This window comes from Marmota flaviventris, chromosome 1 (genome assembly GCF_047511675.1).
Source record: "Marmota flaviventris isolate mMarFla1 chromosome 1, mMarFla1.hap1, whole genome shotgun sequence".
Taxonomy (NCBI): Eukaryota; Metazoa; Chordata; class Mammalia; order Rodentia; family Sciuridae; genus Marmota; species Marmota flaviventris.
The window spans coordinates 86,127,923-86,143,843 of NC_092498.1; the positions used below are offsets into that span (position 1 = coordinate 86,127,923).

Below are 15,921 nucleotides of genomic sequence, written 5' to 3' on the forward strand. Positions count from 1 at the left end.
GGAAGAAAAAAATTCCAAATAACAATGCCTTTTGAGAGAGATAAAAACCTAAGTTAGCTAAAGGAAGACGAAGCAACAAGAAGAGATCAAAGAAGCAGAATTAGACAGCTTTAGACCAATAAATTGTTCCTCCGGTGACACAAAAAGACGCAAAGAAAAAGACCTGGCTCTGCCGCAACAGTCTGTCTAGACTCAGGCGGCTGGGATGGCTGAAAGATACCTCCTTTAAAGTAGAACCTGCCCTAGGTAGGGGGATCCTACAGGCCCGGTGGGGAATGATTTCAGGGAGTGCAGGAAGAAACTCACCCGCCTCAAGAAAGAGCTGTATGCAAGCTCCACATGCCTATCTCTGCCCCAGGTTGGCCCCCCAGCTGCAACCCAGCAATCCTGGCAGGAGCTCTGCTCCTCTCCTTAGGCCAAGGAGGATCCAGATGCTGCCTGAAAGGCTTAGGTTCTTCTGGGCCCAAGTCAGTCAACTGGGCCACTCCCGCAGGCACCTCAACCTCTCTTTCCTTTCTGTGCTTCTCTCTGTCCTGCCTCCTGTGGAAGGATTTTAAAACGAAAACAGCCTAACAAAAAGAGGTTTTCAATAAAACCTATTTAATCATGAGTTCTTGAGCCATTGGTTACCTACTTATTTGACTAAAAAGATGCAAATACACTGGGTTATGTGTAATTATAATCATGGAAATCCTTGTTGATGCCGGGCCTGGAACAGGCCCTTGTAGGCTGGTTTCTAATCAGCCAAATTGATTATCTTTAGATAATTTCCCACTGTACTCTTGAAGCAAGCTTTTCCCCTACTGTCGGAGTGTTTCCCATTTCTTGTTAACAATAGTCCTGGATATTTAAATCCAGTTAAATATATAAACCCAGCTGTCTGAAGCGAATGGCCCTGAGAGTCAGGAGAGTCAGGAAGCGATTTCCTTCTCTAAATGTTTCTACCCACGCCTCTCGCCTCCGTTCCCCATCCAGTGAGAGGTCCCTGGCCAGGGCACAGGGAAAGACCCATTCCCGACCCGGGCAAATGAGCTCCGTCTGGTGCAGAATCTGGTCTGGGCGAAGAGCGGTTGCGGGATGCAGCTCTTAGGCAGCCGAGAGAGCAAACAGCCTCCCAGCCGCCAGCTGGCCAAGGGCAAGGAGGCTCTGCCGGAGCTGGCCTCAGAGATTCTGGGAGGCCTGCACTTACCTGGTTCCTTTGTGATCAGTGGAGAGGAGCGGTGCAACCTATTTGTGACTTCATTTATTTGTAGTTACAGAAATCAAGCTTTCTATCTGCAGTTTTGAATACACAATATACGGCCACGGGTCACTCTGGGGAAGCTTTATAAAACCCTTCTTACAATCGGATGTTGTGAAATAGTATGCATTTTATACAGAAATATAATGAAGATGTAACCTCTAATACTAACATGTATATATAGATAGGAAAAAAGGAGAAAGAGAAAAAGCGAGTGAGGCAAACCCCCAGGAGAGATGTCAGCCAAAACCTAGCCCCCAGTTTTACAGCATGTTCAGCGAGGAGATGCAGGTCGTAAACATTTTGTGGGCTTGGCAGAGACTATTACAATCCCAAATAAATGCACCGCGCGGCGTGTTCACAAGGCTCCGGGGTGCTTCGAAGGATTCGGTTTGCTTTTGTGTTTTCCCTCCGAAACCATTCTACACCCGTGGCTGATCCTCCAGTACGGGCTATGGGTGGCCTTTGCAGAGGCTTCGAAGCATGTTCCCCACCTAGCATAGGGATAGACTGAGCATGGATTGGGGTCCCTTCCTTTTGGCCTGCTCAGCAGGGTCGCCAGAGTAATCTCTGCACCTAAAGTCAAGGAAATACCGCAGCCAAAGTAAAGGATGTTTCCACGACGTGCACGCGCGCCAATTCTGGAGCTTGGATAATATTATAATTGTTATTTTAAACATCACATTTATTTTAGAACAACCAAATAGTTCCTGGTCAGTTCCAAAAGATTCCTCTTCCCAAGCAACTCCTGGCTAATCTACTCTAGACATTCACCAATGATGGCTTCACGCCCAATTTTCACCCGCCTAATTTTATTGTCATGTATTCAAACCGGCCGAGTCCCGGGGTCTTGGCTCTCTCCGGTGCTGGCTTTCTGGGTCCTGAACCCGGCCCTGAACCACCGCGCAGGTTTCCGGTGCCTCCGAGGCCGCCAGGGAACCCGTGGTCACGGTGTGCGCCCTCTGCTTTCCCTCTGTGGGTTCATCAGGTCCGAGGGCTGTAGACGTTGGTCCTTGTGTCCATCTGCCGATGAGCCAGGTTCCCCGCGCGTCTCGCTGCCCCGAAGCCTGTGCTGGGTTGAGGGCGGTGACCCCTGGAGTCTACCCGCGCCTGGAGCTGCAGCCCCAAAGCGCTGTGCCCTTGGGATGGGGCCTAGGAGGCGCGGGCGGTGAGGGTCAGGCAAGCACCCACCGCATGCATGCTTCCCAGGAAGGCTTCCAGCCTGGCATGAGTAGCACCAATAATATATGACTGTTGTCCACTTAAATCTGGGGCTCCCATTCTAGAAAGGCTCGCGTCAAGTCGACATCTTAGGAGCTTCCCAGGGTCGCGGTGGCCGGAGATGGCGGCTCAAGCACCTCTTTGGTGGAGCCACACTGCCATCTCCTGGCCGTACCTTGGCACTGCAGCCCCCGAAGCCCGGGCCAGCCTGAACTTCGGTAACCGCGGCTGCGGTCCACAAAATGCCTCACTCCCAAGGGCGGGGCGAGGACCCAGTCCCGGGCGGGGGGAGGGGTGGCGCGTGGGGCCTGGAATCTAGGCCGCGGAGCGGGTAATGCCCATAAAAGAGAGCTGTTTCCGCAACCGCTTTATCGGCGGCAGACAGAGCAAACAAATGAAAGGGCTTTGGTGGAATATCCTAATTGGGGCTGGACAGTTGTAAACTCATTAAGGACCGAATTCCAGACAGTTCGCAGACCCGGTCTTTATGGCGCACCCTCACTGCCCATTCTTTGAAGTTCCTTCTGTCTACAACAACAGAGTGCGTCCCAACTTGGCGGCGGGATGGGGGTGGGGGTGGGGGTGAGGGGACACTCCATCCACTCGCGCCTGGTTCCTCTTTCACGCTTCCGAACACGGTCAACTTTGCAGGAGTCACGGAGGGTGGGGGGCAGGGCGAGAGAAGAAAAGAGGGGAGCGAGGATGAACCCTCCGGCCACATCTGGAAAGCGCTCGGGCCTCCGAAGTTGTGGCCATTCCCTCCGCAGCCCTTTACACCCCATAAACGGTAACAGCCCTCATTTTCTTTTATGGCGCTTCGGGGCTCCTCGGTTGCCTGGGCCCTGCCTCTGCCAGGACTTGTGCTCTCGGGAGGGGGTTGTGGGGCAGGATGCAGATTCTCCCGGGCCTGGCTTCCAGGACGTAGTGGGGAGAGAGCGCAGGCCTTGAATCCCGTGCAAGTCCCCAGCTGCGTGAGCGGGCAGCCACGATGGCGGGTGAGGTTTGCGATTCCCTCCTCAGAGCCTCCTCAGGAGGCGGGCCCTGTGGGTCCTGCGCTTCTCACTCCTCCCACCTTGCTAGGAAAGGCCGCAGGCGGCTGTGGACCCGAGTTTGGGAAATTTGTTGGGGCACCAGGATGAACAAGTGGTCTTTCCACCGGTACTGACCAGTACTGGTCAGAGATACCCAGGCCCCAGCCCATCTCGTCCGAGGTTCCCTGCGGTCCAGTGAATAGACACAAGGTCGTGAGTCCAGGCCTCGTGTTTTTCCAGTCAGTCTTCCTCCGCTGCTTGTGCCGCCTGGCAGTTGGCTACGTTGGGAAAGCTTAGGCCCCGCCGTGACTGGCAGGTCTCAGCTTCCAACGCAGGCTAGACGCAAAATTAGGGATCTCCCTCCCCGACACCCCTAGTCTGGCCTCCAGTCAGAGACTCTGCCCAGACTTCCCGACGGCGGAGAAGGTGCAAAAAGCAGACCCGCAAAAAAAAAAAAAAAAAAAAAGAAAAGAATCGATATATTTTATTTGGCAAAAAGTTAAATATCTCAACACAATAATTTGGTCAGTAGGCCTTGAGGTAACTATTGCAAAATATACAGTGTATGTTCAGCCCGATGGAAAACCCAGATTATTCAAGAATACAAATGTTCAGTAGCCCAATGGCGGTTTTGTGGTGTATAATTTATTATCAATAAAATTAATTCAATTACAATAAGCATTTTCCCCCAATTAAAATGAAGCATAAACCATAGGTAGTAACCTTCTGCACATATGTATAGCTCCGAATTTCCTCACTGTTCCTCTGGTGCAAAAACAATATTCAAGCTTGTCTGATTATGAACTTTTTCTTTAATATATAGATTATATGTACATGAACAAGATAAGACTATAAAGCATATGTAGAGACTAAAATGCCTGCATTTCTTAAGTAGAGAAACCATCAATCCTGAAGAACCTCCCCCCATTTTAAAATTTTTATTTCACTGGGAAATCCTTACAGCTAGTTTACAATCATAGGTTAACAGCCTAGTTATACAGAAGACGTATTCCACTACAGAGCTATACTCTATGCAATTGTTTTTCCCCCTCATAAACAACCTGAGTTCAAATTGAATTCTAGCTTCCACAATCACAACGGGTGCATCACCCAGCACAGAAGTTTGAGTCACAAAACATAATTACCACAATAAAACACAGTGTTCAAGTATCTAGGCAGAGCGATCTGCCGCACAAAGAGCAAATTAAATTAACTACACAGACTAAAAACTATACAGCCCGCGTCAACAGTTGTGCATTATAAAAAGGTAGTTTTTCCTTTTGTTTTAAGTCAGGAACAGGTAGATTTTTTTAAATATATACAAGCTAGCACACACAGCCATCAGCGCTAATGCACACCCCCCCCCCTTTGTCTTATAGAAAATGGAAAGCTTACAATACCTCCTCCATCAAAGCTGCAGGCCTAGGAGCCAGCCTGAGCAGGGTTTGCCAGGGGGGAGATGAGGCCTGGGGTTTTAGAGCCGCTTTGTGCAGGGTGGTGGAGGCTGGGGTTGGGGGAGAACAGGGACAAGGGGACAAGCAGTCCTGTCTTTTTTTCTCTAGCTCATCTCTTTTCTAAATAACCCAAATGGCATCATTCGTCTTTTGCTCTGTCCTTGTTGATTTTCTTCATTTTCATTCTGCGGTTCTGGAACCAGATCTTGACCTGCCTCTCGGTGAGGTTCAGCAGTCGGGCCACCTCGTACCTGCGGTCCCTGGTGAGGTACATGTTGAACAGAAACTCTTTCTCCAGTTCCAGCGTCTGGTGTTTGGTATAAGGGCAGCGCTTCTTCCGCGTGGAGCGTGCGTGAAGCCAGTTGGCAGCCGGGTTATCTGCGGAGGAGAGAGACACTGGGTTTAGAAGGAGAAGCACCCTCGCTGGGTACGAGGTGGGTGTCTGGTCGATATGCAGGACGCTGCTGAATTGATTAGGGAAGGCAGCCCAGCTTCGGACACAATGGAACCCTGGCAGACAGACGCACGGACGGTCACTTACAATTGCCCGCAGTAAAACCTAGGCTCCCCCTCCCCTCCACCGCCCTCCTTTCTCCTCTATCCTTCTGTCCCTGCCTCTTTTTCCCATTCTTTGCACATTCTAAGAGAGTGAAATTTAGAAACCGATCTCCTTTTGGGCCACGCAGAGGGAAACGAGACGCTGTGTTTGTGTGGCAAAATTTAAGAATGCTTCTCTCTCTCTCTCTCTCTCTCTCTCTCTCTCTCTCTCTCTCTCTCTCTCCCCCTGACTCTCTCTGACTCTGTCTTTCCTTCCCCAGCTTTCCCTCCACTCTTCCCACTTCTTATTTGACCTTCCTGGAAGGCCGTGAAAGCTAGGCTGGCCGGCAGGGCGCCCCAACGCCTTTAATCACGTCTCCAGCTTATTTGAATAATCTGGAAAGGGGACCCTTGCGGCCCGATCTCCCGCAGCCTCATCCTAGGCAGGATTTACGCCGCCACCGGCTGAAGGCAAGAAGTGGATGGAATCGACCGTGTCCCCCTGAGTCCCGGGGTCAGGTTGCCCGGCTGCTGCTGCTGCCGCCGCTCGCGAACAATCTGGCTGCACAAAAGACTCTCTCCGCTGCGCTGCTTTCGAAGAACGGCCCAAAGTAGCTCAGTCCTGGGCCTGGGCAGCCTAGTAGAGGGGTGGCGGGTCTTGGCTCGGCTTGTAGCGCCCGCCCCGCCCCCTCTCGCTGCAGCAGCCTCCTCCCCTTTCCCCAGCCCTGCAGGCCTGCTCGTCACAGTTCTGTGGACTTGGGGCCCCGTCTGAGGTGTCCCAAACACCAACTTCTGGTTCCCGGTCCCAGCTCGGGGAGGTTCCCAGCAAGGACGAAGGCAGGCTCAAAGAAAGCTGACGGGCCAGCAGATCCGGGGGGCCGGCGTGGAGGCGGCGGCTGATTTGGAGGAGAAGACACTTACTGGGATCGATGGGGGGCTTGTCTCCGCCGCTCTCATTCTCAGCATTGTTTTCCGAGAAGGCGCCTTCGCTGGATTGTTTTTCTCTATCAACTGGAGGAGAACCACAAGTATAGTCAGTCAGGGACAAAGTGTGAGTGTCAAGCGTGGGACAGTCACCCCTTCTGGCCGACAGCGGTTCAGGTTTAATGCCATAAGGCCGACTGGAGGGCAAGCCCGCGAAGGAGAGCGCACCGGGCGTGGGCTCCAGCCAGGAGCGCATGTACCTGCCGTCCGGCGCCGCCGCTGCCACGGGCGCCTGGGTGTGCACGTAGGGGTGGTGGTGATGGTGGTGGTGATACACTGCAGCAGGCACGGCGTTGGCGCCCGCCGCGTGCACCGGGTTCCACGAGGCGCCGAAAACCGCCGCCTTGGACTGGAAGCTGCACGGGCTGAAGTCTGGGTGCTCGGCCAGTGCCGCCGCCTGCCGTGGGGGCTGGCCCAGGGCCCCTGGCGCGTAGCGGCCAGCACTCAGCTCGTCGGCCGCGTCAGTGCCCAACAGGAACGAGTCCACATAGTAGTTGCCCAGAGCCCCGGTGGTGGCCATTGCCGTGTCCCGCGCCTGGTCGGCCGGGCCTGACCCACGGAAATTATGAAACTGCAGATTTCATGTAACAACTTGGTGGCACCAGGGGGGAAGTACAGTCACCTAATAAGTTGCCGGCGCCCGCGCCCCCATTGGCCGCGCGCGTCACGTGTCCACCCGGCAGAACAATAACGCGTAAATCACTCCGCACGCTATTAATGGCTCGGTGTTTTGCAGTCATAATTTTTATAGCAAAAGCCATATGTTTTTATGCAAAGGGATCACGCCGCTCCACGATCGGGTTTGTTTTAATTGTGGCCAACGAAGATTAAAAGATCAAATCTGGCCTTGCCTCTGTTCTCTCCCCTGCCCCCTCCCAACACACACACTTCTTAAGCGGACTATTTTATATCACAATTAATCACGCCATCAGGAAGGCGCGGGTCCCGCATGCGACTACGGCCAGAGGAACCCCTCACATAAAATTAGACAATAATTGAAGCCATAAAAAAGCAGCCAAATCGCATTCTCGCTCTACTGTATTTAAATCTATATTTATGATATTTCATAAGGAGTTATTGTTTCAGAAGCCACACAGACTGGTTGGGAAGTCGGGAACGACCAACAGATTCGTTTGCCTCGCCGTGGCTCCCAGCTGTAAAAATTTACGAGGCCTTGGAAAGGTTAAATTAGACTGTTGTGTTTGGTTGGCGAGCTCCCTGTAAATAATCCCTGCGGTCCTCGGGAGTCTTCCCCTGGACGGACGCGAAAAGTCAAATCCAACGCAGTATGGGTCCCAAGTAGAGTAGACACTGGCCCCTGCCAGAGCTCGCCCAGCAGGGACTGACTATCTAGGGGGGAACCATCTGGTCTGCCACCCACACCCCAGCCTGCGGTAAAAGAAAGTCTAGCACCCTGACAGCCCCCCAAGTTCGTACTTGTTTCATCCAGGAGCTGGCAGTGAGGGAGCTGCCAATTGCCACAAGGTGAAGCTTTTGAGAGTAGTCTGGTTGTGCAGCGCTAGGCCCCTGACCCAGGACCCTGCTGCACACTCCTTCGCCCAGAGCATTCTGCACCTCTTCATCTGGCTGGAGGCCGCTAGCGACCTGGTCCTATGCTCTATTCGCCAAGGCCCTAAACTGAGGTCTGAAAGATGGTTAAAAACCGCCAGACAGCATCAATAGAAGGGGAGTTCGGCTTGCTAAAAGGCAGTCCCGCCTAAGAGATTCCAAGGCTCCAGGGACTGGGAAGCCCGCACTGGAATAAAAGGTCCTGCACCCAGTATGAATGCCCTTCAGGGATCCTTTCTTCCCTCCCTTCTGGCCATCACCCGGTGCCCAACCTCGGTTACCGACGGAACCGAGTAACTTTACAGAGTTACAGAGTTACAAGGCCCAAAGCAAGGCGGCCGCAGCTCAAGTCCAGGACTAGAAATTAAAACGGGGCATCGGGCACAGGGCATTGACTTTAATCTCATCCTTTGACCTGATCAAATTGGGGAGATTATTTCTCACCCTTTGGAGTCTTGGGGGGTGAAAGCAAATGAAAAGGCCGCAGCCTCTATTGTTTTTTTGGAAGAAAAGGTAAAAGGAAAACCCATCACAATTCCAAACAGAAAGTAGCGACTCCTAAAATGGGGTAATTAAATTCACGTGTGAACACTATGCTTGGAAGTGTGTTTCTCATTAGTCCACTTAGCTGGCAGCAAGGCTGGCGACCTCAGGCATTTATTTCTAACTTTTGGCTTTCATTCTCACCAAAAGTTCGAGTACTCCCCCCCCCAAAAAAAAAAAAAAAAAAAAACCACATCATGAAAACATATCCCTATCCTTAGAGGCTGAGACCCTCAATTGTTAGTATATACTGGGGAGGGAAGCTGGGAAGCCACGCAGATTCCAAACGTGTGCCCCTTCCTCTGCTCCGCGCTGCGCTGAGAAAGGTGGCCTACACAATGAACTAGCGAAGTGGCCTGTCCCGGCCGCTACAACCCCCTCCCCCCTAATATTTTCCTTTCCGTGTAAATTCCTATGCGTCATCCCCACCCCTATCACAGCCCAAGGTGTCCTAAATGTCCCACAGTCCACAGGGACTCAGATTTTCCATTTAAAATTTTAACTCTGGAGGAAAACTTCCCTTTTTGTAATTGTTTGTAAATGGAAGAGCATGCTTGGTTGTCCTTTCCATTTGTACCCAGAGAAGACACGTTATATTACTAGTATTTTTTAAATAAATACAAAGCTGTTGCTTTAAATAGCCTTATCCCACAATAGGCGAATTACTAAATAATCACCAAGCATTGAGTGTTAAGCAGCTGATACTGGTGCCTAAAAGGGGGGGGGGGGATTCACAAAACCAAATATTGGCCCTCTTGAGCCCAGAGGCTTGGAAACAGAATATTCATACTTTTGCTTCTGCTTTTATTAAAGGGATTGCATGTCCATAAAGAAATAATAAATGGGTGTGATTACAAACTGCCCCTTCCTGGCTGAGAATTTTCCAAAAACCTTGAAATAAACCTCTGAAATAAATCCAATACACTGGTCCGGAAAATAGCAGAGAGAAGTTGAAGGGAACCGGGTGTGCCGGTCTTTCAGATAACAGGTTGGCCAGCGGAGCAATGAAAACAATCCCTGGGCCTCAGCTGAGCTGGGAAGGGAAGTACAGCTCTGTGGGCATTGAGTCTGAAGGCTATGTGAGTGTTTTGGAGGAAAGGGGAATGGATTATTTTCAGTTTTCGGTGGGGAGAATGGTCAAAGCTGGTTTTCATCCATAGCCCCTAGCTTAAGACAAGGATTTAAGTTTGTATCTCGATGACTCTAGAATTTAGGATTCCTTTCACCTATTTGAACCTACTGGTGCTGGAAAGAGCCCTCTTCGCCAGCACCCAGTTGTACAAAGCGGCCAGATCGAATATATTCTGAACCTGGTGCCTGCCCCTGGCAAGCAAACAGTCAAGCTCTGCCCTAACGAGCTCCCCCATCACAGTCAAAGCCTGAGTGAGATGGGACCTGCAGGCCCGGCAGAGCCAGCAAGGAACTTCCCGATGGAGCCGAGTGGTCTGGCTCCACTACGTCTGGCTGGGCCTCAGCCCGTGTTCCGGGTGAGGGTGGTGAACGCCTCCTTGCCCTGGATGTGGGCACACAAAGACACCGCGGGTGCCCCCTAATCTGGTCTCCCAGACAGCCAGTTAGCGACAGGGAGAAGGAACGCAAGGCCGCCGCCAGCCGGTCGTGATCATAACCGAGGCCTTGTCTGCACAGAGGCACATCAGGCCAAACCCACGTCCTGGACAGCGGTCCCACGCAAACCCTTCCTCTTCAGACTCCGACCTTTACTTAAGCGCCCAGAGAAAAATAAGACCTCTGGCTTTCTCTCAAACCAGCCCTTTTCTTCTCCAGGATTTTAAAAGGAGAGTAGGCAGCAAGACTGAGAATCAGATAAAGAAACAGAAGATGAAAGAAAAATAAAGAGAAGGGAAGAGGGGGAAAGGAGCAAAGAAAATAAAAGGATAAAAGAAGAAGGAGCAAAGGAAGAAGGAAGAAAAAAGAGGTGGCTCCTGGGAGCAGAGGGAGCGTTTTCAGAGGGAAGGGTTAAGTGACAAGGCCAGGATACCAGCCCTTGTCCACCCTTATCCCTCCTATCTCGGCCTGGCTCTCTGGCTCTCCCACTGGCAAAGGGATCTTTCCGGAGCTCACATCCCAGATAGGAGTGTGTGTGTGTTCAAGCCTTGCAAGGGAATGGCGGGGTCCCAGGCCAGGCGCGGGCCTGCAGTAGGAGCAGCTCAGGATTGAAGCTAGCGCCCCTGACCTTGAATGGCCCGGGGCCCAGAATTCTTACCACGCCCCCGGCATCCGCGAAGGAGCAACTAACCTGATGGTACCTGCTCTGGGCCAGGTGTTGTTAGGGGAGTGATGAGGCCTGCTGGCTGGCACAGCGCTAAGGAAGAAGAGAGGCTCCTGCGCTGAGAAAGCCGAGGTTGCCACCGCAGGCCTGGCACTACCGGGGCCTTGATGCCCCGCCCGGCCCGGCCCCCGCGCGTACAGGTACCTGGAGACGATTTCAACTGAAGTAATGAAGGCAGTGTCGTGCTGTCGAGAGAAAGGTGGATCCCAACAACAGGAAACTACCTAAATCACCGACCAGTTCTGGTGCTGCCCGCGCGGGGCTCCCTCGCCCGCCGCCGCCGCCGCCGCCACCGCCGCTGCCGCCACCGCCGCCGCCAAGGAGAGAACCCTGAGATCATGCCTGGACCAGTCCCTTGGCAACCTGCGCCCACCGCTGCCACCGAATGCCTCGGGCTGCCACAAACCCGTCATGGAGGGAGAAGCCACCGGTCCCCAAAAAGGTAAGCTTGGGGGAGGGAGGGACAGCGGCAGGGAGCGAGGGAAAGCAAAGGAGAAAGGAAAAAGGAAGGAGGGGAGAAGGCGAGAAGAGAGCTGGGAAAGAGCAGAGCGCGCGCTGGTTTCCCAAATCTTGCAGCTTCGAGAACCGCCGCTGAGCGGCGGCAGCCGTGGGCGACTCAAAGCGCCAGAGGACAGCACAGAGCCGGGTTCTTTGGCGGAGGCCTCCACGCTCGCTCCCCTCGGCCGCTCGCTCTCCCCCTCTCTCTCTCCCCTAGCCGCCCGCCCGCCGAGACGCGCGCTCCCGCGCCCCCTCCCCCTTAACGTCGCCCCCCCCCCCACCTCCGGCGAGCAGGAAATGCGTGGCCCTGCCGAGGGCATCCAGGTGGGGGAGGCTCTGCTGGGGGAGGGGGCGGCCAGACCTGGGTCCATCTAACCGCGGTCGCATCACTAAGATGCGCAGCGGACCAGGCCTGCTCCCCCGGATTTAGGCAAAGGGTCATCTGGGACCTGGGCACCCGCAAAATAACTGGCCTCCACGAGCCTCTCTGGGGCTCCCGAAAGAAATCCTGTTTAGCTTCCTCTGCCTATGCAGCTCCCCTCTCAACTGAAACCACTGGTCCAAGACAGCCACAATCCAGATATACTAGCAAGTCATAAAACTGAACAAAAGCCGACAAACCTTACGGCACCAGGGCTATAGGGCCCAGACAAATTACGACCGTCTAGGTAATATTTAAATAGATGCCTAAAGTAATTGCAGGGGGCTCAGGCTAGTACTCCTGTTGTAAAAGTGGTGGATGGAATAAAGTGGAAGGTGAAGATAAGAAGTAAAAAAAAAAAAAAAGAGGTAAAATTAAAAAGCTTCATTCCACAGCTTTTATTCTATAAGAACATAAACATCGTCTTTTTTCCACGCACAGCAGCAATACAATATTAATTTATTCTGATTTAAGATTAGAAGTAAATAGAGCTAGAACTAACATTTATAATAATGATAGAATGCATTTGCTTAAAACATGATTGGCAATTTTTCATAATAATAGACATTTATACAGATTTGTATTTATAGGTTTTTTCTCTTTTCTGCACCTACAGGTTTGACCCTTTTATGCATGTAACTTCACAGTATAAAGGAAATCCAAACAATGTCTCCCTTCTCTAGTTTATTCTTCTTGCCTCAGCCCTCCTAGCTTCCGTGAATTTCAGAAAGCCATGCACACACAAAAAGATGTAAAAAGTGTAAAATAATAATAATAATAATAATAAACCTCCACAAGACAGGGAGAATTGTGGTGTGCTTTTCGGGTGTTACCAGTGGTAACGATTTTAATGACAAAAAAATCCACTAATTCCACACATATAAACAAAACTACATTATTATCAACAGCCAGAAGAAAATGGAAATTCAGAGGTAAATGAAACATTTTAGTCAGGCAATGCAAGACCTTACACAATCTAAAAGAGAAGTTTCCTTCTCTTGGTCACTTTTTTTTTTCTTTTAAAGCTGGGATATCTTACAGAGGAAGGAAAAAATAATCATTCTCTTTCTGCTTTTTCAATCAGCCAAAGCCAAGCTCTATTGCCAACCTGCATGTCTATGCCTGTATGCCCTTCTCTTGGCCAAGGAAGAAAGGAAGAAGAAAAAAGAAACCCAGGGGCCTGAATCCCCTGATTAAACACAGCCCAGCCCTCCAGGCAAGTGGACCCAGTGGCGGCTCCTTGCACCATTGACCTCAGGCCAGACACCTTAGGGCCGACAGTGGGACCTCCGTCTTCTGGCTAGGTTGTCTGAGGTGGGCAGGAAAATAGCTGGAAGGATGGAAGGAGGAGGATAGGGGTTATTTCAAGCATTGAGACCCCTAGACAGCAAACCAAGCCCAGTCAGGATTTGACACTTAGGACAATATCTATTTCAATAGAATTTAGCGCGATATGGCTTTTTCCCCCTGAAAACAAGTAAACCAGCACCAAGCAAACAAAGAAACAAAAAGTCAGAACAAACCAGCCCTGCACAGATGTAACGGCCCGGGAGATGGCGAGTGTGGAAGGGTAGAATGGGGCTCCGACACAGGTGCGAGTTCTGGGGAAGAGGCTGAAGACAGAGGGAGGGGACGGGCGCTCTGGCATCGAAAAAAAAAAAAAAAAAAAAAAAAACAACCCAGCATCGCTTGGAGCTTCATCAGGAAAAATTAAAGTTGGCTGTGAGCTCCCGGATCCGATTTTCTCGGTTCATTTTCTTCAGTTTCATCCTGCGGTTCTGAAACCAGATTTTCACTTGTCTGTCCGTGAGGTGGACGCTGCGGCTGATCTCTAGGCGCCGCTCTCGAGTAAGGTACATGTTGAACAGAAACTCTTTCTCCAGCTCCAGAGTCTGGTGCTTGGTGTACGGGCAGCGCTTCTTCCGGCCGCTCTTTGCAGTGAGCCAGTTGGCTGCGTTTTCGCCTTTGGAATTGCCTGGCGTTTAAGAGAATACAGAGGGGAAGGTTAAGTCGAGGCCACGCGGGCTGCACGCGGGGGTGAATTCCAGACGTCTTTCCCATAAGAGGGATGCCCCAAGTCACAGAGAGAAGGGTTATGCCCCTGTTTGGCTTGCGGAGAACAAGCAGTTCCTCCAAAAGTCATGGCAAATTGAATGGGCCTTCAATCTACTCCCACCCCTCAAATTTACATTTTCTTCCACTTTTCCCCCAAACACCTGTTTAAGCACAAAGCTGCCAGGGTATTTGTAGAATGAAAGGCCTGGGAGGGCAGGCTGCACATCTTGAACTTAACGCCATTCTTTTCATCTCCTCTATGGCAGACAAGTATTTCCTGAAGCCTCCAGGTTGGGGGAAAGGACTGCTTTCTTTGATGGGGGACCGGCAGCGGATTGTTTTACTACAGCCCCCCCCCCCCATTGCTCATGATGAAGAGGAGAAGGGCATAATTGGGCCAATGGGGAAGGCAAGAAAAACTGATTCTAGGGTCAAGGGCCCTCCCTTGCATCTCTGCAAGAGCCAGGGGTATGCAGCTGGGCGATTCTGAGTTCCAGGGGAAATGAAATAGCCCCTCTCTAGTTTTCTGCTCTGGGCCCCGGCGTCCAGGCCGGATTTGTCTTTTCTTCTCTGGCAACAGGGATTCCCGCCCCTCCTGCAACTTTGAAAAAGGCATGGGGGATCGTAAACTCGAACTTCGCCGGTTAATGGGCTTATTTATTGGCGCTGGCGGCTGCTTATTTTGGATGCCTTACAAACATCCGCACTATCTGCGGGCGAGCCACTTTCCCTCCCTCCTCCTCCCCCCGCGTGGGCCGCGCCGTGCAGGCTGGGCCCGGACCAGGGGTTGGGGTGCTCCGGGCCACAGGGAAGATCATGCACAGGAGGGGGGCTGCTCGCTGGTGTCGTCGCCTCCAGTCAGGGTGAGCCGGGGCCAGCGCTGAGAATGTCTTGGTGTGGGCCTCTAAGCTGGACATGAATTTTTACTGCATCCCCACGCCCAAATATTAAAAAGCGAGTTCACAAGGTCAGCCTGCTTGCAGCTTGGGCCAAGGCTGGCCGGCTGCTGCGCGGACTCCTGGTTCTCTGCTCCTTCCTTTTCTTGGGTCTGCCTGTCTACCCTCCTGACTGCAGCCCTCTGGCGCGCCCTGCTTACCCAGGGAGTCCTTCTCGGGCGAGGCTTTGCTGCTCTCGGAAGGGGCCGGGGAGAGCTCCTCCGCGGCGGAGGATGAGGCGTGCGCCTCCTCGTCGCCCTGCGAGCCCCCACCGCCGCCGCCGCAAACTAGCGTTGCGGGCGGCGGAGAATCGAGGGCTCGCTCCTTCCGGGCGGCATCGGCCGAGCCAGAGGCGAGTGCCGGTGGCGGGTCGAAACCGCGCCCCGGGGGCTGCGCCGGGAATGGACTGGCGCCGAGCTGCTGCACGCCACCGCCGCTGCCGCTGCTGCCGTAGCCCTTGGCCGTGCCGTAGGCCTGAGAGAGGCGGAAGTAGCCGGGCACTGGCACTCCACTGGAGGCTCCTAGGGCGCAGCCGTCGGGCGGCGGGCCCCGCGGGAAGGGGGCCAGATCGGTGGTGGCCGCTGAGCTTTTGGGGCATTTGTCCGCCGAGTCGTAGAGGCAGTAGGAGCTCTCTTCTTTGATGTTCTGGGCGAAAGAGCACGAGGTGGCCTGTGGTGGGGCCTGGGGTGGTTGTGGCGGGGGCGGCGGCTGCTGCTGAGGTGGCTGCTGCTGCTGCTGCGACGGCGGCCCCTCAGGCGGCTCCATCCGGCAGGACCGGGGTGCATCTAGCCACAGGTCTATGGGCGCCGGCGCATAGCCGTGCGCTCCGGGGCCCAGGGCCCCGCTACCGCCACCACCGCCAGGCGAAGCCGGCTCATTGCGCTTGCCGCCCAGTGCGGGGAAGAGCCCGCAGCTCTGCAGCCCGTAGGGCAGGTCGGTGGCAGGCGGCAGGTAGACCCCGCCGTGGGCGTAGTAACCACTGCCGCCGCCGCCCCCAGCGCCACCTCCACCACCTCCCGCTTCGCCTCTGCCCGAGCTGATGAGCGAGTCCACCAAAAAAGAGTTCGCGGCGGGGCTCTCCGAGCATGACATTGTTGTGGGATAATTTGGCGAAGGGAGCAGATAGCCCTTTCTGGCTGACAT

At 53.1% G+C, this 15,921-nt stretch overlaps 2 protein-coding genes across 2 annotated transcripts; both read right to left on the bottom strand.

Annotated features, from left to right (window-relative positions):
* Positions 1-3,989: 3,989 nt before the first annotated feature.
* On the bottom strand, positions 3,990-8,938 carry Hoxa9 (homeobox A9). The gene is made up of 2 exons (XM_027939626.2): positions 6,405-8,938; positions 3,990-5,324 (listed from the first exon to the last, which is right to left on the bottom strand). The coding sequence occupies exons 1-2, from the start codon at positions 6,985-6,987 to the stop codon at positions 5,086-5,088; spliced, it is 822 nt and encodes a 273-aa protein (XP_027795427.1). The 5' UTR covers positions 6,988-8,938; the 3' UTR covers positions 3,990-5,085.
* A 4,488-nt stretch (positions 8,939-13,426) lies between these two features.
* Positions 13,427-15,921, bottom strand: Hoxa10 (homeobox A10). The gene is made up of 2 exons (XM_027939624.2): positions 14,940-15,921; positions 13,427-13,763 (listed from the first exon to the last, which is right to left on the bottom strand). Exons 1-2 carry the CDS (start codon positions 15,919-15,921, stop codon positions 13,489-13,491), a joined length of 1,257 nt encoding a protein of 418 aa, XP_027795425.1. The 3' UTR covers positions 13,427-13,488.